Genomic DNA, 24307 nt, shown 5'->3' on the forward strand with positions numbered 1-24307 from the left:
CCACATTTTACTCCGTACCATATGGCCCAGTACCATGATGTGTACGAGGGGCTTTGAATACCACGAGAGCTTTAACATACACAAGTGTCTGCTGTGGTAGCAGCTTTAGTAACTTCTAGCAACTCTGCCTGTGGAGGTTCTTAATGACGATGGGAAAAGTGTTTGCCCTCTTCCTGATTACTTCTTTTGGCATATTTGTCACAACTTTATGTTTTAGATCATCAAACAAATTTGAATCTTAAACAAAGCTTAAGTAAATACAAAATGCACTTTTTAAATAATGACTGAAAAAAGGCGATCCTGACCCACTTGATGCTGTTTGAAAAAGTAATTTCCTTGTAAACCTAATCAAGCCTTTGTGATAATTGGTCATGAGTCTTTAACATCAGTTGCCATTGCAGAATTGCAGAAGCTGGTTCCACAGAAGAGGGGCCTGGAAACTGAAGTGCTCCTAGCTGCCGTTCTTCTTCTTCTTTATTTAAGAATAGACTAGAATACGTGTATATGCTGCCCCCTTTAGTTTCAGAACAATTGCACCCTTGGTTTGCTGCCTGTGGTATTTACCTTAGTAAAAAAAACCATCAAGTACTATTGCAGATTCCAAAATTTGCCTTTGAGAGGAATCACACGTATTGGTTCTTTAGACATCACTAATTCTCCCAACACAAAAGAAAAAGACCTATTGCCTCACTTTTTGTTTGAGTGTGTGACATTTATTCTAACATGTATTTTACACACTTACCTAGAGCAGCTGTGCTTATAATTTTTTCCAAGTGTGTGTGTGTGTGTGTGTTTATATAGACATTTAAACACAATTGTAAATACATTCTGCTTCTAGAAACGGACGTTTTCCGATAAGTGAACCAGCTGTATCTCCGACACGCAGACTGTGGTTAAGACTTTGGAAACCTGCAGTGAAGGTGCACATACAGATCGGGAGATGCTGGCTGAGCCAGGGGGAGTGGACCATAGGAGAGGAGAGGATGATGAATTCATGAAACCTTAGTTATGTTTCCTCCAAGTGGACTTTTCACTCAGGCCATAATGATGAAATCTGATTGAACTGCTGCTGAACTCAGCCTGCAAGACACTGTAGCAGTGCTTGTGTGGTGTTTGGTGGAGCTTAGCGTGAATTTAGGATCATCAGAGTGCAATTTTACAACTGACATGAAACTACGTGTTGCTGTAATGCTCTTGTCTCACATCACACTTCTTTCTCTGTGTTTCTCAGACTACCAGCGGTTGATGACAGTGGCAGAGGGCATCACCACCCTCCTATTTCCCTTCCAGTGGCAGCACGTCTATGTTCCCATCCTGCCAGCCTCCCTCCTTCATTTCCTAGATGCACCTGTTCCCTACCTGATGGGCCTGCAGTCCAAAGAGGGCACTGACCGCTCCAAACTTGAGCTTCCTCAGGAGGTACAACATCAGCCTGGGTAGCGTTAATGCACAGACCAGCCACAACATTAAAACCAGCTGTATAATATTAATTACTATCGACCAGGAGTCCTACCAGGCAGGGTACCAGTGTTGGTGTCTATGGTCTGGCACAGGATGCTGGCCGCAGATCCTTTGAGTGCTGTAGGTGTATGGTGCTTCTGTCACTGGGCTTGATCAAGCTGTGGATTCATGAAACTGCATCAACAATGGTCAGAAGGCAGCCAAGTTTGTGAACGCCGTAACTCGAGAATGAAGGATTTTCATAGTTATGTCACAGGTGCATCTCCTAGAAATTTGGGACTAGTTTAAATCTGACTCTGGGTCAGGCAGAGGTGAAAAAGTACAGACGTTCTGTATTTAAGTAGAAGCGCAGATACTCCGGTAAATATCAAATTACTGAATCAAGAGGATGACTTCACACATGAGTACTGTCAGGGGTCAACGTGAGATACAGCATGTGCTGTGGCTCAGCACAGGGAAAAGAGTCACAGCTCACAGTCATTTCTAATGTGAGTTTCAGTAGATTTCCTTTGTGTACAGGCTGTGATTAGCTGGTCTGCTGCTCTGTGTGGATTTACAAAACTGATTTCAACAAGATGTAAGCAGATGTTTCACAAGCTATAAGACAAAATGTCTTAAATTTGTCAGTTACTGAGCCGTCCTTACCTTTAAATCCAACCTCTCTTCTTCCTCTCCTGTCCTGTCTTTCTCATCTTTATTTCTGACTGAAGTTGTCTCTCACTCTTTCTCTGTGTTTGTTGATGTTTGTGCAGACATTGGATGCCCCTTAACCCTTTAAAGCCGGTCAGAGCAGCACGCTCCGTTTTGCGTAACTATTTTTAAATCCCTGTAGAACCTGAACCCTGTAAGCTAGCGCAATGATTTTTTTTGCATATGTAACCGGAGGAGTTGTACTCACATCTTATGCCATCAGCTTGTCCTCGGTCACAGTTTCGTTCCACATATAGCTTTGCAAAAACTGCATAAAAAGCGCTTGCAGGAACAAAAACATAATATTCCAGAAACAGGTTTTGCTGATCTGATCAGCTGTTCGTAACCTTCCCACATTGAAAAAGACGTCAACGCGAACGATCGCATGTCCGCCATTTCCTGCCCAAAACCGGAAGTGACACCATTTTGCGGAAAATGTAGTTTTTTTTTACTTGTAGGCCTTAAAAGCCTATACTGGTGTTTTTATAAGTCATGTTTGACTTTATGCTTTTCTGAATAGTTGCTGGGATGCTTAGAACTCGAATTGCACTGCTGGAAATAGTTTATTTTGATGCACCTGCTGTTTTCTTTGCAAATTTGCATCATAACATTGTTTTTCATTTTTTCTGCAGTATATAAAAATTGCTGTATCTCCAAAATAAAACTATGAAGACACTCAAAATAAATTTCCTGTTGTTGTAAACTATTTTTTGCAACTTTTTTGTATTTAAAGTTTTGAGGGATAAACCTCTTAAATTTCTCCAAGTAGAAATATATGTAAACAAAACAAAAGCAATTTTCAATTTTTTTTAGTTTATTGCACTTTTTTGCAATTTATGTAATTACTATGGACTTAATGCATACATATTATTAAAATATGGGCTATAACAGTTGTATTGATGTATCGCAACTTGAAATGCTCCCAAAAATGGCTCTACAGCATGTAAAAATATAAAGTAAGCTCTGGCGGATTTGGTTCTATAGTAGGTCTTAAAGGGTTAAAAAAACATTATTCTCTTTAAATAAACCTAGAGTAACAGGCATGTTTAAAATGTAGGGAGTAAAAGTTGTCAGAAGAAAAATACAGATACCTGAAAATTCTACATAAATACAGTAACGAAGTACTTTGTTATGTCCCACCTAAGAGGTCAGAGGTCAGGTTTTCTGAAACTCTTGTGAACACAAAACTCCAGAAAGATGTCACCTAGGATTTTTGCATTTACACCAGATCAGGATGTCATCTGTATCTTTATAAAAATGTTCCTTTTCGGAGCACCCAAACTGAAAAGCTTGTAACAGGAAATTGTAATAACATAGAACTTAATTTATAATTTCACATCTTCTAGTTTCTGTTCAGGTGTGTAGGTAACCTCCTTTAAGTCTAACCACACACACACACACACACACACACACACACACACACACACACACACACACACACACACACACAAAACAAACACACTTGCACATTTAAATGAGCATGGCACACATTTTACTTATTAAACCAGAAAAAAACTGAATCAAACTTTATTAATAATGGTTCCGTTTGATCAAGTCTCTATAAGGACACAGCAGCCAGCTCAGCTGGATGAAATACAGTCTTTATGTTGTCTTTGTTCTGGATCTGCTATCTTTATCTTTGTATTTATTGTAGTTTTAGTTTATAAAAGCCTAACATGCAGTTTTAATGCTTTATAATGCTACAATGCTGTTCTTCTTTATTGGATGAGGTGATGTTTTTTTTAACTGTATCATCCCCTGCACTATATTCAATTCAATTCAATTCAATTTTATTTATATAGCATCAAATCACAACAAAAGTCGCCTCAAGGCACTTCATAGATACAGAGAAAAACCCAACAATCATATGACCCCCTATGAGCAAGCACTTTGGCGACAGTGGGAAGGAAAAACTCCCTTTTAACAGGAAGAAACCTCCGGCAGAACCAGGCTCAGGGAGGGGCGGGGCCATCTGCTGTGATTGGTTGGGGAGAGAGAAGGAAGACAGGATAAAGACATGCTGTGGAAGAGAGACAGAGGTTAATAACAGATATGATTCAATGCAGAGAGGTCTGTTAACACATAGTGAGTGAGAAAGGTGACTGGAAAGGAAAAACCCAATGCATCATGGGAATCCCCCGGCAGTCTACATCTATTGCAGCATACCTAAGGGAGGATTCAGGGTCACCTGGTCCAGCCCTAACTATATGCTTTACCAAAGAGGAAAGTTTGAAGCCTAATCTTGAAAGTAGAGATAGTGTCTGTCTCCTGAATCCAAACTGGAAGCTGGTTCCACAGAAGAGGGACCTGAAAACTGAAGGCTCTGCCTCCCATTCTACTTTTAAATACTCTAGGAACAACAAGTAGGCCTGCAGAGCGAGAGCGAAGTGCTATAGACATATAAATAAACTGATATGAAATAATTAAATGAAAAACAGTCAGTTTCCTTGTTATCGTTAAATTCACCTCAAGGCAGAGCCAGACAGGAGTAGTCTTTTATTGCTTTGTCACTTTTCAGCCTCAGTCAGACAGTGAGGAGGTGAATGTGTCCTGGATTTTAACCATTGTATTAGTCCAGTGCTGGGTGGGTTACAGTTACTGTGTGTGTGTGTGTTTATGTGTTAGGGCACGATAAGGCTCTAACAAAGCAGAAAATCGATTCTTTCAGGCCTCTGGCTTTGCTCACACCCCCATCATCACCCTGGGTCGTTAATCTGGGACTTTACATATGGGTGTTAATTATCCAATTCAGTGCAGGATGCCTCTGTGCATCACCCACAGCTCCCTTCTAACTCTCCTCACCTCTTCCTTATCCCCTCACAGGAGCCCCTGCATGAACAGTTTGTCCCTGTGTTTGCCTTTGAAGTGGATGTGACCTAGAAATGAAAAGCCACACAAAGAGTAGATGATGAGAGGGAGGAAAGTGTAGCCAGAGTTTGTCTTTTTCTAACCCTGTTTATTAAAAACGTGAGCATGAGAGATGTTTGGCTCTGTTACACTGTGCCTTTCTCTGCCTGCAAGTATAGCTATGAGAGGCCAGAGCCAAACGAACGTTTCTGTAAACTTAATTCAACAAGTTGGTTTTTGGTTGTGTCTGTATGCTTACAGTCTCATGGGCTCACGTGCCTTACTGCTATCTCACAGAACTCCACGTACATCTCACCTAATTTCGATGTCTGTTTTTACACTCATTCAATATTCTCACCCAAACCTTCTTTTACTTTGCTCAGTGAGATTTACTACATTTAGAAGTCAGCAAACAGGAATTGCACTTGGACATTCAATCAATTAACAACTAAGAAATTCCCCCAGCTGTGGTGTACGTCGGTCTGTTTGGCAACATTTTTATAGTCCTTGTAAAACGTTTTAAATTGAGAGGTCCTTTAGCAGTCTGTATTCTGTGATATGTAGAAGCTCATTTCTACATGTTTAGTGTTTCTAGAGGTTTTGCTTTAATCCCCCATGAGGCGTGATGCAAATTCCATCCTATCACATTTGGATTGGTGTCTGAATATATGCTGTTATTCCATTGGCCTATATTCTCGACACTCCATATCCCAACCCCCATCATACCTCCACCTCCTAAAAACGATCTGTCTTTACTAATCCTGCCTCCACCAGCTGTTTCTCCTGTCTGCAGTGCACAGAAGACACATCGATCCAATGTCTGCGGTGAACACATTTGAATTCACTTGTTGTGCCAACAGAAATGCACATCACAGAACTGAAACTTGCACCATTAGAGTTTATTTCAGAGCCTAATAAAAACGTGTTTTCCTCTCACAGGCCAACCTGTGTTTTGTGGATATTGACAACCACTCCATCGAGCTTCCAGAGGACTTCCCTCAGTTCCCAAACAAGACCGAATTCATCCAGGAGCTCACTGAGGTGTTATTAAGCTTTGGCTTCTCTGCCAACACTGGCGCCCCGCCCCGGACCCGCTCCAGTCCTGGCAGCACCTCGTCCACCCCAGGAAGGGAACGCAAATCCGCCACCCTTCGACAGCTAGAGGACGATGGACGTAATGGCAATCTGGCAGGAGAGGAGTTAGTGGTGCTGGAGCTGCTGCAGGGAAATGCTACGCTGGAGAGACTGCAGGCACTGACTAAACGCACTGGGGTGACTGTGGCACGTGTGGAAGCCCTGAGGGCTGGAGTCAAAGGTCAGCCCACCGACGGAGGAAACCAAACAGGAGGTGAAGAAGAGGAGCTAAGGAAAGCCAAACTGAACGTTCAGCTGAGGGAGGTGTTCGCCAGCCGCTTCACTACCATGTTTGCAGACTATGAATCATTTGTTATCCAGAGCGCTCCTGATCTGGAGTCCTGGCTCACCAACAGGGAGCAGATGCACAACTTTGACAAGGTGATCAAGGTTTCCTTTCCCGTTGTGCCTCAGTCAGAAATATGTTTGTAAAAAGGTCGTACCTTATTGGAAAACAAGTGTTGTACTCAACGTTTTCATGGTATTTGTAAAAGAGGCATTTTTCTTCTTACCAGTTCCTTTTTTTCCAAGTCCCAAGATGTTTTAGTTATTATTGGACAGAAGTACAAAATGATATCAAAAGAACATGAGGCCAAAATAACAAACAAACCACAATATAACCAAGAAATAACTAAAAAAAACAGCAGCTTACCTCCCTAAAATGACATAAACAGGAGGAAACAGTTTCTAAATAAGTTGTAGTTCATCTCACTTGGTAGTGATTTAAAAAGCAAAAGAACAAATGGAAAGAAGGGCATATCTAAGGGAAGGACAGTGGATCATAAGAAAAGCCAGAGGATTTATCATGAATTAGCTGGAGATCATCCATAATTGGAAGAAATGATAGCGTAGTCTCTTTGGACTCTATTTTCTTTGTTCTGTTTATTTGTGAAACCTGTTAGTTCCTGTTACTGTTTCCTATTAAAGTATTTTATGTAAGAATGGACAGTATTTTAAACTGAAGAATCAGTCTGCATATTTTCAGTCAATGTTTAGTGCTGATTAGACTTATTTATTTCATTGTGTTGTTTTCCTTTCTGTTAAAATTCTATATTTACATTTTCCTGGCATTTGTGGTTTAAGGCTAGCTTTGTTTATTACAAACAAATTGTTGTCTGAAAGTGGGCTCTTTCTCCCTGTGCTTGCTGTAGGGGATTGTTTTATAGTTGAGGTTTTTCTATAATATTGTGCTGTCTTTACCTTAAAATCTAAAGTTACTAAAGATGCTATATAAATGACATTGAACTGCACAGTACTGAAAATACATATGCTCTTGTGAACAGGCTTCATTCCTGTCAGACCAGCCAGAGCCCTACCTTCCCTTTCTGTCTCACTTCATCGAGACACAGATGTTTGCCACCTTCATCGACAACAAGATCATGTCTCAGTGGGAGGAGAAGGAGCCTATGCTCCATGTCTTTGACACTCGTATTGACAAGGCACGCCTCTATAATATCCGTGCTCCCAGTCTCCGGTCGTCCTGCTACCAGAGGTGCTCCATCCTCAAAGAGTCTGGTAAGCTCAGATGGGGACGTGTGTGTGAGAGATTTATTTCTGTGTGAACATGGTTCAGATTGTTGGTTTGAGAAGCATGTGTTGTGAAAATGAAAATATTCCAGGCTAATTAACTTTCTCACTGAAGTGAAATAAGTCTTTTCAGTGCCTGCTTTCAGTGGAAGAGTTGTTATATGTAAGTAGTGTTTGCTCAGAGATTATGCAAAAATGTTGATACATTTCTTTATATTTTGCTTATGAAATGGGAATTAGCTCAGTGATTGATGCAAAGTTGCAGTTACCATGTAAACCATGTACAAACATAGATGGAAGATGTTTGTACAGCTCTTATCAAGTTTGAAAGCCAATCTTTATTCTTCATCACAGCTTGTTTTGGAATTTCTTTGAATATTCTTCAGGAATAGTCATCTAGACTCCTTGAAGGACATGCTACAGCTCTTCTTTGGATGTTGTGTGCCTGTTGTTACTTCTCTGTCAACATAATCCCATACTGCTTCAGTAATGCTGAGGTCTGTGATTGTTGTCATGCTGAAAAATGAAGTTGTTTTGTGAGGTTAACCCTTTAAAGCCGGTCAGAGCGGGCACGCTCCGTTTTGCGTAACTATTTTTAAATCCCGATAGCACTGCAACCACGTAAGCTAGCGCAATAATTTTTTTTGCATATGAAACCAGAGGAGTTGTACTTACATCTGATGCCATCAGCTTGTCCTCGGTCACGGTTTCCTTCCACATATAAAAACTGCATAAAAAGCGCTTGCAGCAACAAAAACATAATATTCCGGAAACACGCTTCGCCGATCCGATCAGCTGTTTGTAACACTTCCTACGTCCATCAGCGCGAACTATCGCATGTCCGCCATGACCTGCCCGAAACCGGAAGTGACGTCATTTTGCGGAAATGTAGTTTTTTACCATCAGGGCCTTGTGAGCCTATACTGGTGTTTTTAAAAGTTATGTTTGAGTTTATGACTTTCTGTGTCGTTTCTGGGATGCTGAGGACTCATATTGCACTGCTGGAAATAGTTTATTTTGATGCACATGCTGTTTTGGGTTTTTTTTGCAAATTTGCATTATAATATTTATTTTCGTTTTTCCTGCAGTATATAAAAATTGGTGTATTTCAAAAATAAAACTATGAAGACACTTAAAATAAATTTCCTGTGGTGGGAAACTATTTTTGCAACTTTTTTGTATTTACAGTTTTGAGGGATAAACCTCTTAAATTTCTCTAACTAGAAATATATGTTAAAAAAACAAAAACGAATTTAAATTTTTTTGTAGTTTATTGCACTTTTGCAATTTATGTAATTTCTATGCACTTAATGCATACATATTATTAAAATTTGGGCTATAATGGTTGTATTGATGTATAGCAACTTGAAATGCTCCCAAAAATGGCTCCACAGCATGTAAAAATATACTATAAGCTCTGGCAGACTTGGTTCTATGGCAGGTCTTAAAGGGTTAAACACTGTCCAGATTGTGTGGTGGATAAAAATTTGACTGTACTTTGTCACTTTCATAATTCCATTTGTTTAGATAAGATCATCTTCACACTGGCTGAAATGCAGCGCTGCACCATGACAGAACCGCAACCACAGCATAGTTTGGCAAAGCGCAACATTTTCTTCCTGTTTCCATTAGAGATGGGCTGATCCGATATTACGTATCGGTATCGGTCCGATACTGACCTAAATTACTGGATCGGATATCGGAGGGAAATAAAAAATGTAATCGATCCATTAAATATCAAAAAAGCACCTCACAAAACTTGCGACATGGCGTAACTCGGCTCATAACCGTAGCACGTCGGAGCAGTATGCGTCACGTGATAGAGCGGCTGTGGCCTGTGAGACCTGTCGGCGGTCTGGTTGAGCATTTCATCTCCGAGGAAGTTATCTCAGACAGAAGTAAAGCAAGTGTGTAAGTTCATCTCTGTTTGTAAAGCATTCCCACGTTAAGCTTAACAACCGATATATGGAGCGACTGCCTCTCTCTCCCTCCCTCTCCTGTTGCTACTTTAATCATGAAACTGATCACTGATCAGCTGATCGGCTTTTCTGTCGCGACTCTGTCTCTCTCTTGTTTGTTTTTGGCCCACTTTGCACCAGAAAGAGGAAACCAGCGGCTGAACAACAGCAGCACGTTTAAGCTTGATCAGCTGTTGTTAATGTATTTATTATTACTTTCTACTCCAGGATCTTTTTCTACGTAGCTGACGGCTGGTAACTGTGCAGGGGCGGATCTAGCAAAGTTTAGCCAGGGGGGCCGATAGGGCATTAACAGGGAAAAGGGGGCACAAAGACATACTCTTCTTTCTTATTCTCATTTAAAATGTGTAGCTTTTAATAAATAATTATCTGAATCTTACATCCAAAGTTTTAATCTGATGTAAAATATACCCTAGTAAGCTATAGTACGTTTTCCTTTGGGAAGGTACCATCTGTGCAGTCTGCAATTCTGCAGAAGAAAGATGTTGAATCTATTTAATTATTCTTGGAAAATAATTTATTTCTGTGCATTTTTTTTTCACACTGCATCAAATTAAAGTTGATTACGTCGATTAAGCATCATGGGGTGGGGGGTGGTTCCTTATTTTTTATTTATTTATTTATTTTTGCTGGGAGTTTTAGAACCCTATTAGTTAGGTTGCTTACTCTTTAAAATACCAGAATAGGGAGGATGGAGCAGGTTTAAGTTTATTAGATTGATCAGTGTTGCTGAACTATGAAATATTTTGGGTGCAGTGTATTTTTTGCATACAGGTGTAACAGAATAGCTTTAGTGTTTGTTTTAACTTGAGTATGAACTTATACAAAATGCAGCAAGATATTAAAAAAAACTGTTTTATTGATTAAAAAACACTATATCGGATTCATATCGGTATCGGTTGATATCCAAATTGATGATATTGGTATCGGACATAGAAAAGTGGTATGGTGCCATCTCTAGTTTCCATACTTCAGTTAATCCATGCACTGTCTCAGTGGAAGAATATTTGTTAAGAAGCCATTCTGAAGGGCAGGTCTTTGCTGGATTTCTTCCAGTTTCTTTAGGATATAATTTTGAGATGCTATTCATCTGCTGTGGGTCGTTTTTAGTCCTTTTGTCCCCCTCTCTAGTTTTTTTAAAAACACAACTAACAGCTCTTTGGGATCTTTTTGATGCTGCAAAAGACGATGTAATGCCTGTCAAACTGTGATTCAACTATAGAAATGAAAAATAAATTATGACTTTTTGCAAAGGCTAATGGTATCAAAGTCCTAAAGACACAAATTAAAATTGGTTCTTTGCTAAGTTACCCATTAATCTGTTGTCTATTCGTCATTGTCAGACAGTTTTAAAGTGCATTACCTCTGCCTTTGTCCGTAGTAGCTTTTTGAATCCTATCAGGCACCTGTTTAAAAAACTGTCTTGAGGCAAAGTTTCTCCCCCTTTATGACCATTTAAAACATATAAACTCATTATTAACAATTGCAAAGAATAATAACCTGGCCTTGTCTGGAATTTCGCAACATTTAGAAGACAATAAGGAGTAGTCTCTATCAGACCAGTTGTTGCTTCTAGAAATAATCCCCTTGGATGAAGTGTGGGCTGGTGCCTTGGTAGCATGCTAAAAATGCAGGACATGACACAAGAATTAGAAAAAAAGCAGGGAGCACAATGTTCTGACAGTGTTGGTGTTCTTCTGGTTTCCTGCCAGTTCTCATGATCATTGCTGAGATCGACAACAGTGGCTTATAACTCTTCACATGTCAGCTCAAGATAACGCTGTTTGTACGAGTGAGCTGCCGTGGCTCAGTGTGTTCAGTGATTCCGACTTCCATGCACTAATAGGCCAGTCCATGTGAACTGCAGTTGCCAAGGGTGACTTCATTTGCAATGGTCTGCATACTTAATTATGCAGACAATGGACAGGCCTTTCCTCTGCCTGCCTCCCTCCAGTGCCTCCACTCAGAGAACACGCCACCTGCTCTCTGAGGACTTCAGTCAGAGACAAACGCAGTATAACAGATGAAGATGGAGTGTGTTTGCAGTCGCTGCTGTTGATGATGTTTAATCTTTAGAAGGATCAACAAGTAAGAGTCAGTCAGACCAGGTCTCTATAGAGAATGAACCACAACGTCATACATCATGCTGTGATTTAATATATAAACAGCCTGTTTTGAAGTACAGCCTAGAAGTGACACAGAATAGAACAAACAGGAAGCTGAGTCACTCTTTGCAGCAAAACTTATCTGTGAAGGACGGCGACATATCACTCAATGTCTTACATCTTAATTGCAGTTTTTTTTCCAGTGGGGTGTGTGTGTGTGTGTGTGTGTGTGTGTGTGTGTGTGTGTGTGTGTGTGTGTGTGTGTGTGTGTGTGTGTGTGTGTGTGTGTGTGTGTGTGTGTGTTCAGATAAGATGCGATCTAGATGGTGGAATCAGTAATCACATAAATCCACATGCATGCCTGCAGCGTTTAAATCTGAAATTACCTTCAGTAATGTGACACCTACTGGAATTCTCCAAATGCCATGATGGTTTCACGTCCTTACAGCGTTGTCTGAATCTGTACCGTCTTTTGTTTAGCTCAGGCCATTGAGCAGCGGCTGATGAAGATTGACCACACGGCCATCCACCCACACCTGCTGGACATGAAGATCGGTCAGGGGAAGTACGAGCAGGGGTTCTTCCCCAAACTGCAGACCGAAGTGCTCAACACAGGACCGAGCAATAACAAGTGAGTCAGCCTCCACTGTGGACAGATTTCACAGACGACAGCAGAAGCTTCAGGCTGTCTTTGTCAGAATACTCCAGTACAGTTTGAATGTAGGTTCAACGGAGATTGGTTAGATCAGGTTACACACATACAACTGAAAGCCCAGCTAGATGCACTCAGATCCTATTTCCTTTTCTCCATTTTATTCGTGTGGCATTCCATAATCAGTGATACATAACAAGCAAAACTTCAAAAATGTTGACAAATCTGTTTGCACTGCTGAAAAATCTTTATAGAATAGTTTAATAGGATTGTTTTAATCTGCTCGTAATAATATCATCAATGTTAAAATGCAGTTCAAATCAAAGACGAAGTAAAACATAAAAAACTGTTGTGAATTAACTGCTTTACTGTTAAAGGCAAATGTTTTTGTTACCTTAAATCTTAAAGTAACTTTATACAACTGATGTACTTTCTTCTCCCTTCAGTTTGACTCACAGGAGCACAGATAGTTAAAGGCTACGCAGTATATTCACAGCGTGTTTGTTCTGCAGGTGGTGTCACAAGGCAACAACAGCTCAGCGCAGAAAAGATCGCCACAGACAACAAACGGAACATCTAACCCTTGATAATGACCTGAAAGAGGTGAAAAACCATCCTTCTGACTGCTCCCTGGTCTCCACTGTTCTCTAACTCTCTCATCTTTATTTTCTGCTTATTGTTTTGTTCTGTTGTGTAACTACATTTATGTTTCCTTCTGTTTGAGCTTTCTTTGTTTGGTTTATGTTATGTTTATGCTACCTTCACTGTCTTCTTATGTTCCATTCTTTTGGCTCTGTCGTCTTCTATCTGGCTGTGTGTCCTGTTCCGGTCCGTCTGGGGTCGGGTTGTACCGCTCTTCCTCCTCGAGCAGGTGGAGGGCTGCCTGGTCCTACAGAATTCCATGGCATTTTGGGAGTGGGACAATGCATCCCCTCCTCCTGTCAAACCACCTAAAAAATCTGCTTCTGCTTCCTGCCTGGTATGTGCAGGAGATGCTTGTGTTTTGGATTCCCTCTCATAGCCTCCACCCTCACTTCCACCTACTTTTCCGAGGTTCCCACATTCTCTAAGGCACAATTCCTTGCTGAATAGTAAAAAATATAAAATTCTAAAGGAAAACAAGAATAAAACAAGCAAAATACAATCTTTTTGCATATCTGAGGGGTGTTTAGGCTCGGTGAGCTGCACAGTTAGCAAAGGCATATCTTCCAATTCTTTGTTTTGAATGTGCAGCAGTCAAAAATCCAGAGAGATTCACTTTTAAGGTACCGCAAGTAAATTTTTAGGTCCTTCAAGAGGAAAAAAGTTGCACTCATATGTAATTGTGTGTTTCAAAAAATTTACATTCTCATAAACTTGTGAGTGAATCCATCAGAAATATATTGGACCTGGCACCGAGTTATGGAAACCACCATGTTGCCCTCCTGTCTTGAACACAGCGGTCGAGATTCACCTAAATGCGTGTTATCGTTTCATGTATGTGTATGTATGTATCTACTATGTATGTATGTATGTCATCCTCTTCTGTCTTACCTGAAGCCTCGTCTCCTGACTGAAGTCCGGGCAATAACACAAAAACGTGCATAAACAAGCTTGTTTTTTCTTCATATTGTTGCAATTTGTCACTGTGAGTAGATGAAGATGTGACCATCCCATATCCAGACAGTTATAGCCATTACACCAGTATACCAATGTTAGGCCTCAGTGTCATAAAAAGTCCCATCAGTTTCACTGATGCCATCTAACAGCAGCTAACAATGGCAAAAACAGCAGCTCTTACCAACAGAAACATTTATGACATCTTCAAAAACCTGCCTCAGACAGACTTGAGCTGCACTGACTCATCAACACATGTCGGACTCTTCCACAAAGTTGTACAGCCTCCTTCAGAGTAAATACACATGCAGGCGTATTGACAGCTGAGGGGAACAGCAGAGTGACACCCTACGTTCACTACAGCAGCCTGAGTTGTTTGTCCTACAGCAGACACCATAGCTAGAATTTTCCTCTTAAACTGGGATGGTAAAAAAAAAAAACAGAATTAATTTAACTGCAATCTCCTGACATCTAGTGGTTAAGATTTTAGACACTGAACCTTTAATTTGAAAAAAAAAAAGGACATCAAATACATCATTGACAGTATTTCCATGTCATGTTCTCCTTTGAACACTTTAAATGTGAAACAGCAGCAGTGGGAAATCTTCTGTTTGTGAGAACAGTGATGTAAGAGCATGGATTTCTCATTTCTGCGAAGCACTCAGAGCTCATTATAGGAAACATTTTGAATTTGGTATGCCATGCTCCAGACTGAGTGATACTTCCTGCCAACACAGCCTTTCTTTTTACTCGCCTCCTGTGTCACACCCTTTAACTTAACTCACTTAAGTTCCTCGAAGTGTCTCACATGAACAAAATTACCATTAACAGCCACAGAACTACTAGAACAGGTTATTAACAGTGTATAAGGAAGGCACGTATTTGTGAGATTGTGCCAGGAGTGAGGATGCTTACCTCAACCTCTAATACGTGTTAACTGCAAACATTCATACAAAAGAATGACACTTTCAGTGCCTGTTATTTAAATCTCACTAAATATCTTCGTCTGCACTTCAGAAGTACATGCAGGAGGCCCGCAGCCTCGGGAAGAATCTGCGACAGCCTAAACTCTCCGACCTGTCGCCTGCCGTGATCGCCCAGACCAACTGGAAGTTTGTGGAAGGGTTGCTCAAGGAGTGTCGCATGAAGGTGAAACAGAACCCCAGCAATGCTTCTGCACTTGGAAATGACCCATGATTCTTGATTCTTGCATGCACTCATTCGCTGTCCTTCATTTACAGAAGTTATTACTGAAAACTGTAAATATATATACAGTTTATACTTCTCAGTTAAAGGGTTACTCTTTTAAACTTAATTATTGACATTTTGCACAAGTGTTTCCAGTTCATTACAGATTTTCTGATGCTTGTTTTAATCAGCTATCATGACCATAGTATTAAATTGCTGCTTATTACACATAAACTGCCACAGGAGTTTCCTGGTAGTCATTACTATTCTTTAAGTTTGTTTCCAAGGGTTTTTACCTGGTTATTAATATGTTATTAAATAGAAACGGGCAGTTTTGCATTTTGCAGCTCTGTTTCCTGTTTATAAACTACCATGGTGAATGAGTGGTAATAACTGTGAAATTACCACATTATTGCGTTCTATCAAAATGACTCCTGTAATGTTTAACGATGAACTGCAGTGTGTCGCATAGAGTACCTCCAAATCCATACTAGAGATGGACCGATCCGATATTACTTATCGGTATCGGTCCGATACTGACCTAAATTACTGGATCGGATATCGGAGGGAAATAAAAAATGTAATCGATCCATCAAATATCAAAAAAGCACCTCAAAAAACTTGCGACATGGCGTAACTCGGCTCATAACCGTAGCACGTCGGAGCAGTATGCGTCACGTGATAGAGCGGCTGTGGCGTGTGAGACCTGTCGGTGGTCAGGTTGAGCATTTGGAGCCTCGCTACCAAACGAGCATTTTATCTCAGAGAAAGTTATCCCAGAGAGAAGTAAAGCAAGTGTGTAAGTTCATCTCTGAATGTTTGTAAAGCATTCCAGCGTTAAGCTTGACAACCGATATATGGAGCGACTGCCTCTCCCTCTCTCTCCTGCTGCCACTTCAATCAATGATCAGCTGATCGGCTTTTCTGTCACGAGTCTGTCTCTTGTTTGTTTTTGGCCCACTTTGCACCAGAAAGAGGAAACCAGCGGCTGAACAACAGCAGCACGTTTAAGCTTGATCAGCTGTTGTTAATGTATTTAATATTACTTTCTACTCGAGGATCTTTTTCTACGCAGCTGACGGCTGTAACTGTGCAGGGGCGGATCTAGCAAAGTTTAGCCAGGGGGGCCGATAGGGCATGAACAGGGAAAAGGGGGCACAAAGACATACTTTTCTTTCTTATTCTCATTTAAAATGTCGAGCTTTTAATAAATAATTATCCGAATCTTACACCCAAAGTTTTAATTTGATGTAAAATGAATAGAAGTCCATTACTGTATATAGTAACTGTTAAGTCTAATATACCCTAGTAAGCTGTAGCACTTTTTCCTTTGGGAAGGTACCATCTGTGCAGTCTGCAGTTCTGTAGAAGAAAGATGTTGAATCTATTTAATTATTGTGGAAAAATAATAGATTTCTGTGCATTTTTTTTCACACTGCATCGAATTAAAGTTGATTACGTCGATTAAGCATCATGAGGTGGAGGGTGGGGGGTGGTTCCCTATTTATAGTGTTTTTTTTATTGATTAAAAAACACACTATATCAGATTCGTATCGGCCGATATCCAAATTTATCGGTATATCAATATCGGTATCGGACATAACAAAGTGGTATCGTGCCATCTCTAACCCATACACATAAAAAGTTCCTCAACTATGACACAAATTCTCCACAATACAAAGCAAGGCTCTTCTACTCCAGTTTGCCCATTTAGCCATCATAAGAAATGATGAAGAGGCACGTCCATCCACAGAATGCAGTGGTTTTTAATATAACTGGAGGGTAGGTTACATGGATGTGTCATATGCCTTGGATTTTAAGTATGTTCATAATATATCACAGTGATTCCTCTAATTGTATGTGGGTGTGTAGACCAAGCGTATGCTGGTGGAGAAGATGGGCCGCGAGGCGGTGGAGCTGGGTCATGGCGAGGCCAGCATCACTGGATTAGAGGAGAACACTCTGATTGCCAGTCTGTGTGACCTGCTAGAGAGAATCTGGAGCCACGGGCTGCAGGTCAAACAGGTCAGCACACACACTGAAGTAAAGATATATACAGTGCTGCACAAATGTTAGGTTTCTTCAACACGCTATAGATGTTGAGGTTCCTCCCTCTGTGTCTGTGTATAATGTGATGCCTCATCCATCGGTGCAATAACTGCTGTTATGTGTGTCATTTCTGTCCTCGGCTCTCTCATGCTGATCGTGATGTTTCAGGGGAAGTCTGCTCTGTGGTCTCATCTGCTGCACTATCAGGCCCGGGAGGAGATGCTGGCGCAGCAGGCTGACTCACCAGGTAACATACACGAACACACACGCAGTCGAAAGCCTCAGTCACATGTTAAAGCATCAACAAAAAATCCATCTCTCCTTGTAGCGCCTCGCTTTCTTGAGAGGAGGAAGTCTGATAGTTCCATAGCGATGCCTTCTCTGCGTGTGTCTCTCATTCAGGATATGAGGTATGACTTTGTTGTCCTTTGCACTGTCCAAGCCTCTTCTACAACAGGTAGACTAGAGTAACACTGTTTAGGTGTTCCTGTTAGTATTAAACATCATATTATATACAGTATACTCGCTGCACGTACTGTAAACAAGTAGTTTGTATGTCCGTGTTGGTGCATCTGTGAAAATGTATAAAATCTGTAAGTGAAGTTAAAGTAAATAACTTTTCCTTCATCTTAAAACCACAGCGTTATTCTTCTTCTCCGTCTGTCCCAGGCATATCCAGAGTATGTCAGAGATCAAGACGGACGTTGGCCGAGCCAGAGCCTGGATTCGCCTGTCCCTGGAAAAGAAGCTGCTCTCTCAGCATCTCAAACAGTTGCTGTCGCGACAAGCCTTAACCAAGTAAGCATTTTGGTGACTGAATCCCACCTTCATATTTACATGTCGTGCACTATTAAACATACATTTTGCAGTCGTTTTCACAGTAAGGGTTTGCATACAGTTAAAACACATGACACAAAGTTGTAGAAAACCCTCCGTTTTATACGATGTGGGAGAAAGTGGCTCTTTTTTGTGTGGCTTGATCATGCCACAGGGGGCAGCAGTGAGCACCCTGAGCCACACCAGTGCAGCACTGGGAGTATTTTTCTGCTGTATTCATTTACAGGAGGTAAAAGGTCCATCTGGCCAAATGACATTCCCACTTGACTTCCACACATCCATTTCTGAGTGAAGTATAACTGTAAGCTTCCCTGCACGCCTCCATTTTGCCCCTTCAAACAAAACAGAAGCGTTTCAGTTCATTGCTAGTTTCATGGTCGGGCTCTCTAATTGTTAGTCTAGAAAGATAACGTTTTATTTTGTTGTTTAGTTATTAAGGGTGCAAAAACTGTCAAACTAAAAAGACTTTTGACATGGATGTTGATGAGGAGAGATGTGATGTACTTCGCTGTATCTGAACCTGACTTGACTGACCGCCACAGGAAGCTGTACAAACGTTACGCCTTCCTGCGCTGTGAGGAGGAGAAGGAGCAGTTCCTCTTCCATTTGCTCTCTCTCAATGCTGTTGACTACTTCTGCTTCACCAGTGTCTTCACCACCATCAGTGAGTTTTCCATCAGCTACACATAACCTCTGACCTCTGGCCACCCACAGCAATGCTTTTCTTGAACAAAAGAAACGTTTTAAGACGAGAAGCTTTAGGTGATTGGAAACAGCAAATTATGCTGTTAAATATGTCACATATCAATGTGTATTTTTATGAACTGTATATATACACTCACACATATAAACGTATATTGGAACTGAAATTGTGTGTCAGCAGCATTTCTATGAAAAGAGGTCGTGTTGTTGTTTATAATGAGGTCGTGTTGTTTATAATGGCATGACATCAAACTCCTGGGAAGCCCTTCAGCCCTCCTGCACCACCTACTGAAGCCTTACAGTAAAAATGTCAGTTACTTTATTCATAGAGCTACGGATCAATAGCTGACTGTGAAATTGTGAGGCTTTTTTTGTCTTTTTTGCAGTGATCCCATACCGAGTCATCATCATCCCCATCAAGAAGCTGAGCAACGCTATGACCACATCCAACCCCTGGGTGTGCGTCTCAGGGGAACTGGGAGACTCGGGCATCATGCAGATCCCCAAGAACGTATTAGAAATGACCTTTGATGTGAGTACTGTGACCTTTGACCTCCCACAAGTTGATCATGCTGTCAGCCACTCTGATGTTGTGTGCAGGCATTGAGTTTGTGTTTTCTATGTTTCACTCCTTGTCACTGTTTGTCAAACATCACATGGTGCACTGCAGCTTATTTAAAGCCACAGTAATCAAAAATCAGTGTTTCTTAAAGGTGCTGTAAAGAGAATAGTTCATCCCAGAAGTCTCGGGACAAGGCTCCAAAACATGAAGTGATATGTAAAATGCTTCTTGCCTTGGCTTCAGCATTTCTTGAATAGGCAATATTGGACTGGAGAGTTAGTTCCCATAACTTCTGGAGAATTTCTCCTGCTCTGTGTCCACGTTGCACGAGTTTTGCAGTTTTAAGAACTAAGGTTGGGCGAGTGGATGAATGCATCGACCATCGACGATAGGCCGAGCCTTTCGCCGATCATTTTTACAAGAGCCATTCATTTATTCGCCCATGAGTACGTTTGCTAATAATTTTGGTTGAACCCAGTAGAAGGAGCCAATGGAAAAAAAAATAACACTGTTTTAACGGCACTGCCTTCCATCTGCAGGCACATGCAGCCTCCTCAGAGTGCGCCCAAATTCAGCCATTCATTTCCTCAAACTCCTGTTAAAAAAAACAAAAACTTTATTATATTATTTACATTTTAAAAACCCACAATGGAGGGAGGGAAACAAAGAAACTGGCTTCTTTTCCCCATTGTAACTGTGTTTACAGGTCGTTCCAGTGTTTATCCGTCTTACACACCCGACCAAACAACAAATACAAAATGAAACACAAAAGTAAGTTAAAAATAAAAATGTCTCCTCCAGCTAACATAAAAATAAATCTTTGATGTAACGTTAAGTCTTTTGTGCGATTTGGTGCATCTTAAATAAATGAATAATCCAAAAAGTAGCTATAATAACTCTGAAACAAACAAGAAAAGAAAGTAAAATATTCGCTGCAAACAAAACGTATAAATTCACAAAAAAGTCGCCTGCGCGAGTTTATCGCCCATCCTGACTAAGAAGCATTTAAAGCTGCTGTTTTAGTTCTAAAAGTGAACCAGTTGTGGTGAATTTCAGCAGCATCTGCCATCACATTCACAGCAGTCTACTTCCTAAGCCCTAAACAATTCTCCTTTTACCTCAAGAAATTTTCCATCAAGCAAGATCGATTATGAAGTGATGTAGGTCATGTGAAGACTGCCCTCTAGTTGCACTTCTATGCAGTGCACTCCAATAAATCAATTTTGTTTTACAGTGTCAAATCATGCAAGTAGGATTTCTGTGAGCCAAGCCTAGTTTGCATGCATGAGTGAGTTTTATTGTCCTTTCTTTGTGTCTTAACGTATGTTTCCATCTCCCTCAGTCTGCTTTCAGGCCTCACACGCACATCTCTGCCATATTCAAGGTTAGGCAAAGCCCTTGCTCTACAGCTCCATCTCCCACCATCAAGCGTATCCCTTTGAAATGCTTGCTTTTCTTTTCTGTGTTTGACTTGCTCAAAGTTGCTCCTTTACCCTGCGTACATGAGTGCTGACTGAAGTTGTGCTCTGTGTGTCTGGAAATGTAAAAAATAAATAAAAAGTAAAACGTTTGTGCCCAAATAACTGAATTAACCAGAGACAGACAAGTATATCATGCACAGTAATGAAAGAGAGTAGGATCTGATATTGTATTGATTAACTAGTTGCTCTCTGTGTTCAGTGTCAGAACCTGGGGAAGCTCACCACGGTGCAGCTGGGTCACGATAATGCCGGCCTCCTGGCTAAATGGTTGGTGGACTGTGTGATGGTGCGGAACGAGATCACAGGACACACCTACAGGCGAGTAGAGGACCTGTCTTTGTTCTGTTGTTGTTACTCATTTAGTAAACGTCCCTCACATGCTTTTCTGTGCAGCCAAATTAGATTGTTGTAGACCTCAGACAACATTACGACCAATAAGAGTGCAGCTAGCAGCCGATAACCGTCCTGTCATGAGTGTAACTGCTGGCGCACGCGTGTCACACTCTGGGCATTTAATAGTTTGCTGTTTCTCGGCAGTTTTGATGAATTTAAAATGAAAATTAATAAAGTGTTTTTTGTTGTTAGTGAGTTAAAAAAGGCATATTCATTCAGCATTATATTATATTATAGAGACATTTGTTAAATTAACTGGAATGTGTGGCTCACTGACAATATTGGAGGTCAATTTTGTTTGTATAACCCAATCGGAGAAAATATTAAATTGTTTGTTTCTCATAACGTCAAAAAGCAGACAAGAAAAGAAACAAGACACTGAAAAATACAAAATATAAAACATACGAAAGACAAAGAGAGAAGATCAGAGCGGAGACGTGTGGAGAAAGAACAAACCGATATACGGATGGAAAACGCGTAGATTTCGCCCGCCTGTGTGTCTGAACCACATTTAGTACATCACCCTCTGATGCACACCAAGTGCTAGTTAGTAGGAACCATTCTGCGTGTTTGTTGATAGCAAGTCAAATATAAAATATCTCCCCTGAAAATCAGAAGAACAAATAGAACGATGCCAACAGATGTAGAGCGTTGATGTGTAACCTCAGCACCTTGTTGTCCATCAGGTTCCCCTGCGGTCGATGGCTCGGTAAGGGTGTGGATGACGGCAGCCTGGAAAGGGTCCTAATCGGGGAATTAGTGTTGCCCAGCGGAGAGGATGATTCTGCAAGGGCCTGCCGTACACCCCCGCTACAGCGTTCACCTTCCCAGGGCAGACGCATCAGCATCACATCGCTCACCGGACGAGATACCAGTCAGTAACTGTCAGCGTTCTCACACAACAGGAAATCTCTAATACTGAGAATGAAATGTTTTCATTTCCTGACAGGTTTTGCCGCACTTTCTGATATTTGAAGTGCAGGATTTTAAATAGATTTTATCCACAGTAGGAACAAAAGATGGTCTGTGTGCAATTACTCAGTCATCCACTACCTCACTAAACACTTTCAGAAGGCTCTATCGATGTTTCAATTATTTTAGAGCTTTTATGTGCAATGAATCTCATAATATCATCAAAATAAGACTGCCAGGCTTCCATTAAATGCTTTTTTAAAAACCCTTTCTGCAGTAGTTTTTTGGAAACTTTAAGGCATATCAACTTCTATAATAATAATGATAATCTCTTTATTAAGCTGCCAGGAACTCAATTATATGGGTAATTCTTAAAGTGTGGTTTAAAGCTCAGACTTCCATTGCAGCTCAAAAATGCAGCGTTTCCAGGAAGGATGGTAGCTACAGACATTAGCTGTTGCTACCTCAGGCTGTCAGGGTTCAGAGGTCTGTAGCAGTCTGTACTGATGCAGATGTTTTCCCCATTCTAGAGCTGAATTCAGCACAAATCCAAGAGGGGATTGGGGAGGCAGTGAACAACATCATCAAACACTTCCACAAACCAGAGAAAGAGGTCAGTGACTTTCAGCACTCTGAAATCCTTTTCTAATGAGTGCGTGCCTTATAGCTTAACTACTGCTATGCTGTCTGTGAATTCTGAGTAGTGTGGGTTCTGTTTTCCTGTTTCCATCAGGGAGTGCATTCATTATGTTTCCATAAGTAAAGTTGTGCTTTGACCATAGAAAGTCTGAAAGAGTGATGATCTTTCAAGTTGTAGTCATTTCTCTTCAGTGACAGTCTGTCACAGCACATTGTTGAATCGAATTTTAGAGGTACTCCAACGTTCATGGGAATAGTGTAATTAGCAAAAAGTGTTAAGCCACTTAGATGACAGGGTGCCAAGTTACCTGCCCACACAAGCAAGCTTCGTTACATGTGTGTACTAAGTAACAGACAAAGTAACAGCGTCACTTGCTAAATGTCAAACTTCTTACATTGTATCAACATTTGCTTTTGTGCATTGACGTGTTGATGTGTGTTGCACAGAGAGGCAGTCTGACTGTTCTGCTGTGCGGCGAGAATAGCTTGGTCGCGGCTCTGGAACAGTTCTTCCATCACGGCTTCAAATCTGCCAGGCTCTTCCAGAAGACTGTGTTTGTGTGGGACTTTGTGGGTGAGTGTGAAGAGACGGCACGCTCTGCTGCTGATGAGGAAAACTGTTCAGTTTGGCCCATGGCAGAAAATCAAGGGCTAAACTGTGTTACAATGTGTACTGGTTTTACTGGATTAAAGAAAAAATGTGGAATACCTTTTTATTCATGTGTCATGGTTTTTATACATGTTTGTAGAGGATTATACAACATTTACAATTATTTTTGTGTAATCTGGGCTTTCAAATGAATTTGTAACATAGCCTTCAGCCTAGTGTTCTCAGTTTGTTGAGCTGTTACACAACAGTAGAGCGCTTTAAGTAAGCTGATATGGTGTGTGATGCTCCTCTAAAACCCTACAGAGAAGGCTGTTGCCTACATGGAGTCAGCTGACCAGGTGGGAGACCTTCAGGAGACCACTGAGGCCATGAAGATGACCTGTCAGTCACTCTGTCATTACTTCAATGCGATCAACTCCACCTCCAGAAACATCGGCAAGGACGGAAAGTTCCAGTTGTTAGTCTGCCTCGGAGCCAGGTCAGTGTGGAGACAACGAATTAATGTAAATTATGTTGTGAGCTGTGATGGAAGCTGTTCCTGCGCAGGTGTGGGCTCTGATAGCATCTTTTGATTTGTGATTATTCGATCAGAAATTTGACATATTAAAAACATGTCACGATTGTGGTCAGAAGTTTTCATTTGTCTTGGATTTCCTCTAGGGCAGGGGAGACAGGACAAAATAAATGCTCACTGTCGAGGCGAGTGCTGTGTGGCTGGCAGCAAATGCAGGACTCTCAGACGTCAAGAGTGAAACTCTAATAGCAGCTTTCATTCAAACAAAAAAAGTAAAACCTCAAACTAGATATTAAACTGGACTCAAGAACTAAATACTAAGAAACATGAACTAAGCTTTAGTCATGAACACAGACAGGAAACCACCAGCATGGTGAGGGTACGCCACGACACAAAGCAAAGAAAACACAGGGCTTAAATACACACCAG

At 41.0% G+C, this 24307-nt stretch overlaps 1 protein-coding gene across 9 annotated transcripts in view; it reads left to right on the top strand.

Moving 5' to 3' along the window:
- Positions 1 to 24307, top strand: part of LOC101464200 (DENN domain-containing protein 5B) — an 81779-nt gene that overhangs the window by 52674 nt on the left and 4798 nt on the right. For 2 of the 9 annotated variants that reach the window (XM_023154000.3, XM_023153998.3), the window contains 19 exons: positions 1232 to 1419; positions 5938 to 6513; positions 7416 to 7647; positions 12224 to 12374; positions 12908 to 12998; positions 13267 to 13374; positions 15009 to 15140; positions 17052 to 17204; positions 17397 to 17475; positions 17557 to 17638; positions 17898 to 18026; positions 18608 to 18729; positions 19154 to 19299; positions 20672 to 20713; positions 21010 to 21128; positions 21890 to 22077; positions 22646 to 22728; positions 23202 to 23328; positions 23668 to 23842. In XM_023154000.3, coding sequence (XP_023009768.2) covers positions 1232 to 1419; positions 5938 to 6513; positions 7416 to 7647; positions 12224 to 12374; positions 12908 to 12998; positions 13267 to 13374; positions 15009 to 15140; positions 17052 to 17204; positions 17397 to 17475; positions 17557 to 17638; positions 17898 to 18026; positions 18608 to 18729; positions 19154 to 19299; positions 20672 to 20713; positions 21010 to 21128; positions 21890 to 22077; positions 22646 to 22728; positions 23202 to 23328; positions 23668 to 23842 — 2923 coding nt within the window. Of the gene's footprint in view, positions 1 to 1231; positions 1420 to 5937; positions 6514 to 7415; positions 7648 to 12223; positions 12375 to 12907; positions 12999 to 13266; positions 13375 to 15008; positions 15141 to 17051; positions 17205 to 17396; positions 17476 to 17556; positions 17639 to 17897; positions 18027 to 18607; positions 18730 to 19153; positions 19300 to 20035; positions 20101 to 20671; positions 20714 to 21009; positions 21129 to 21889; positions 22078 to 22645; positions 22729 to 23201; positions 23329 to 23667; positions 23843 to 24307 lie in introns of those variants that run through there. The other 7 variants (XM_023154001.3, XM_004570885.6, XM_004570887.6 and 4 more) reach the window with 5 other exon arrangements.

This window comes from Maylandia zebra, linkage group LG17 (genome assembly GCF_041146795.1).
Source record: "Maylandia zebra isolate NMK-2024a linkage group LG17, Mzebra_GT3a, whole genome shotgun sequence".
Classification (NCBI taxonomy): Eukaryota; Metazoa; Chordata; class Actinopteri; order Cichliformes; family Cichlidae; genus Maylandia; species Maylandia zebra.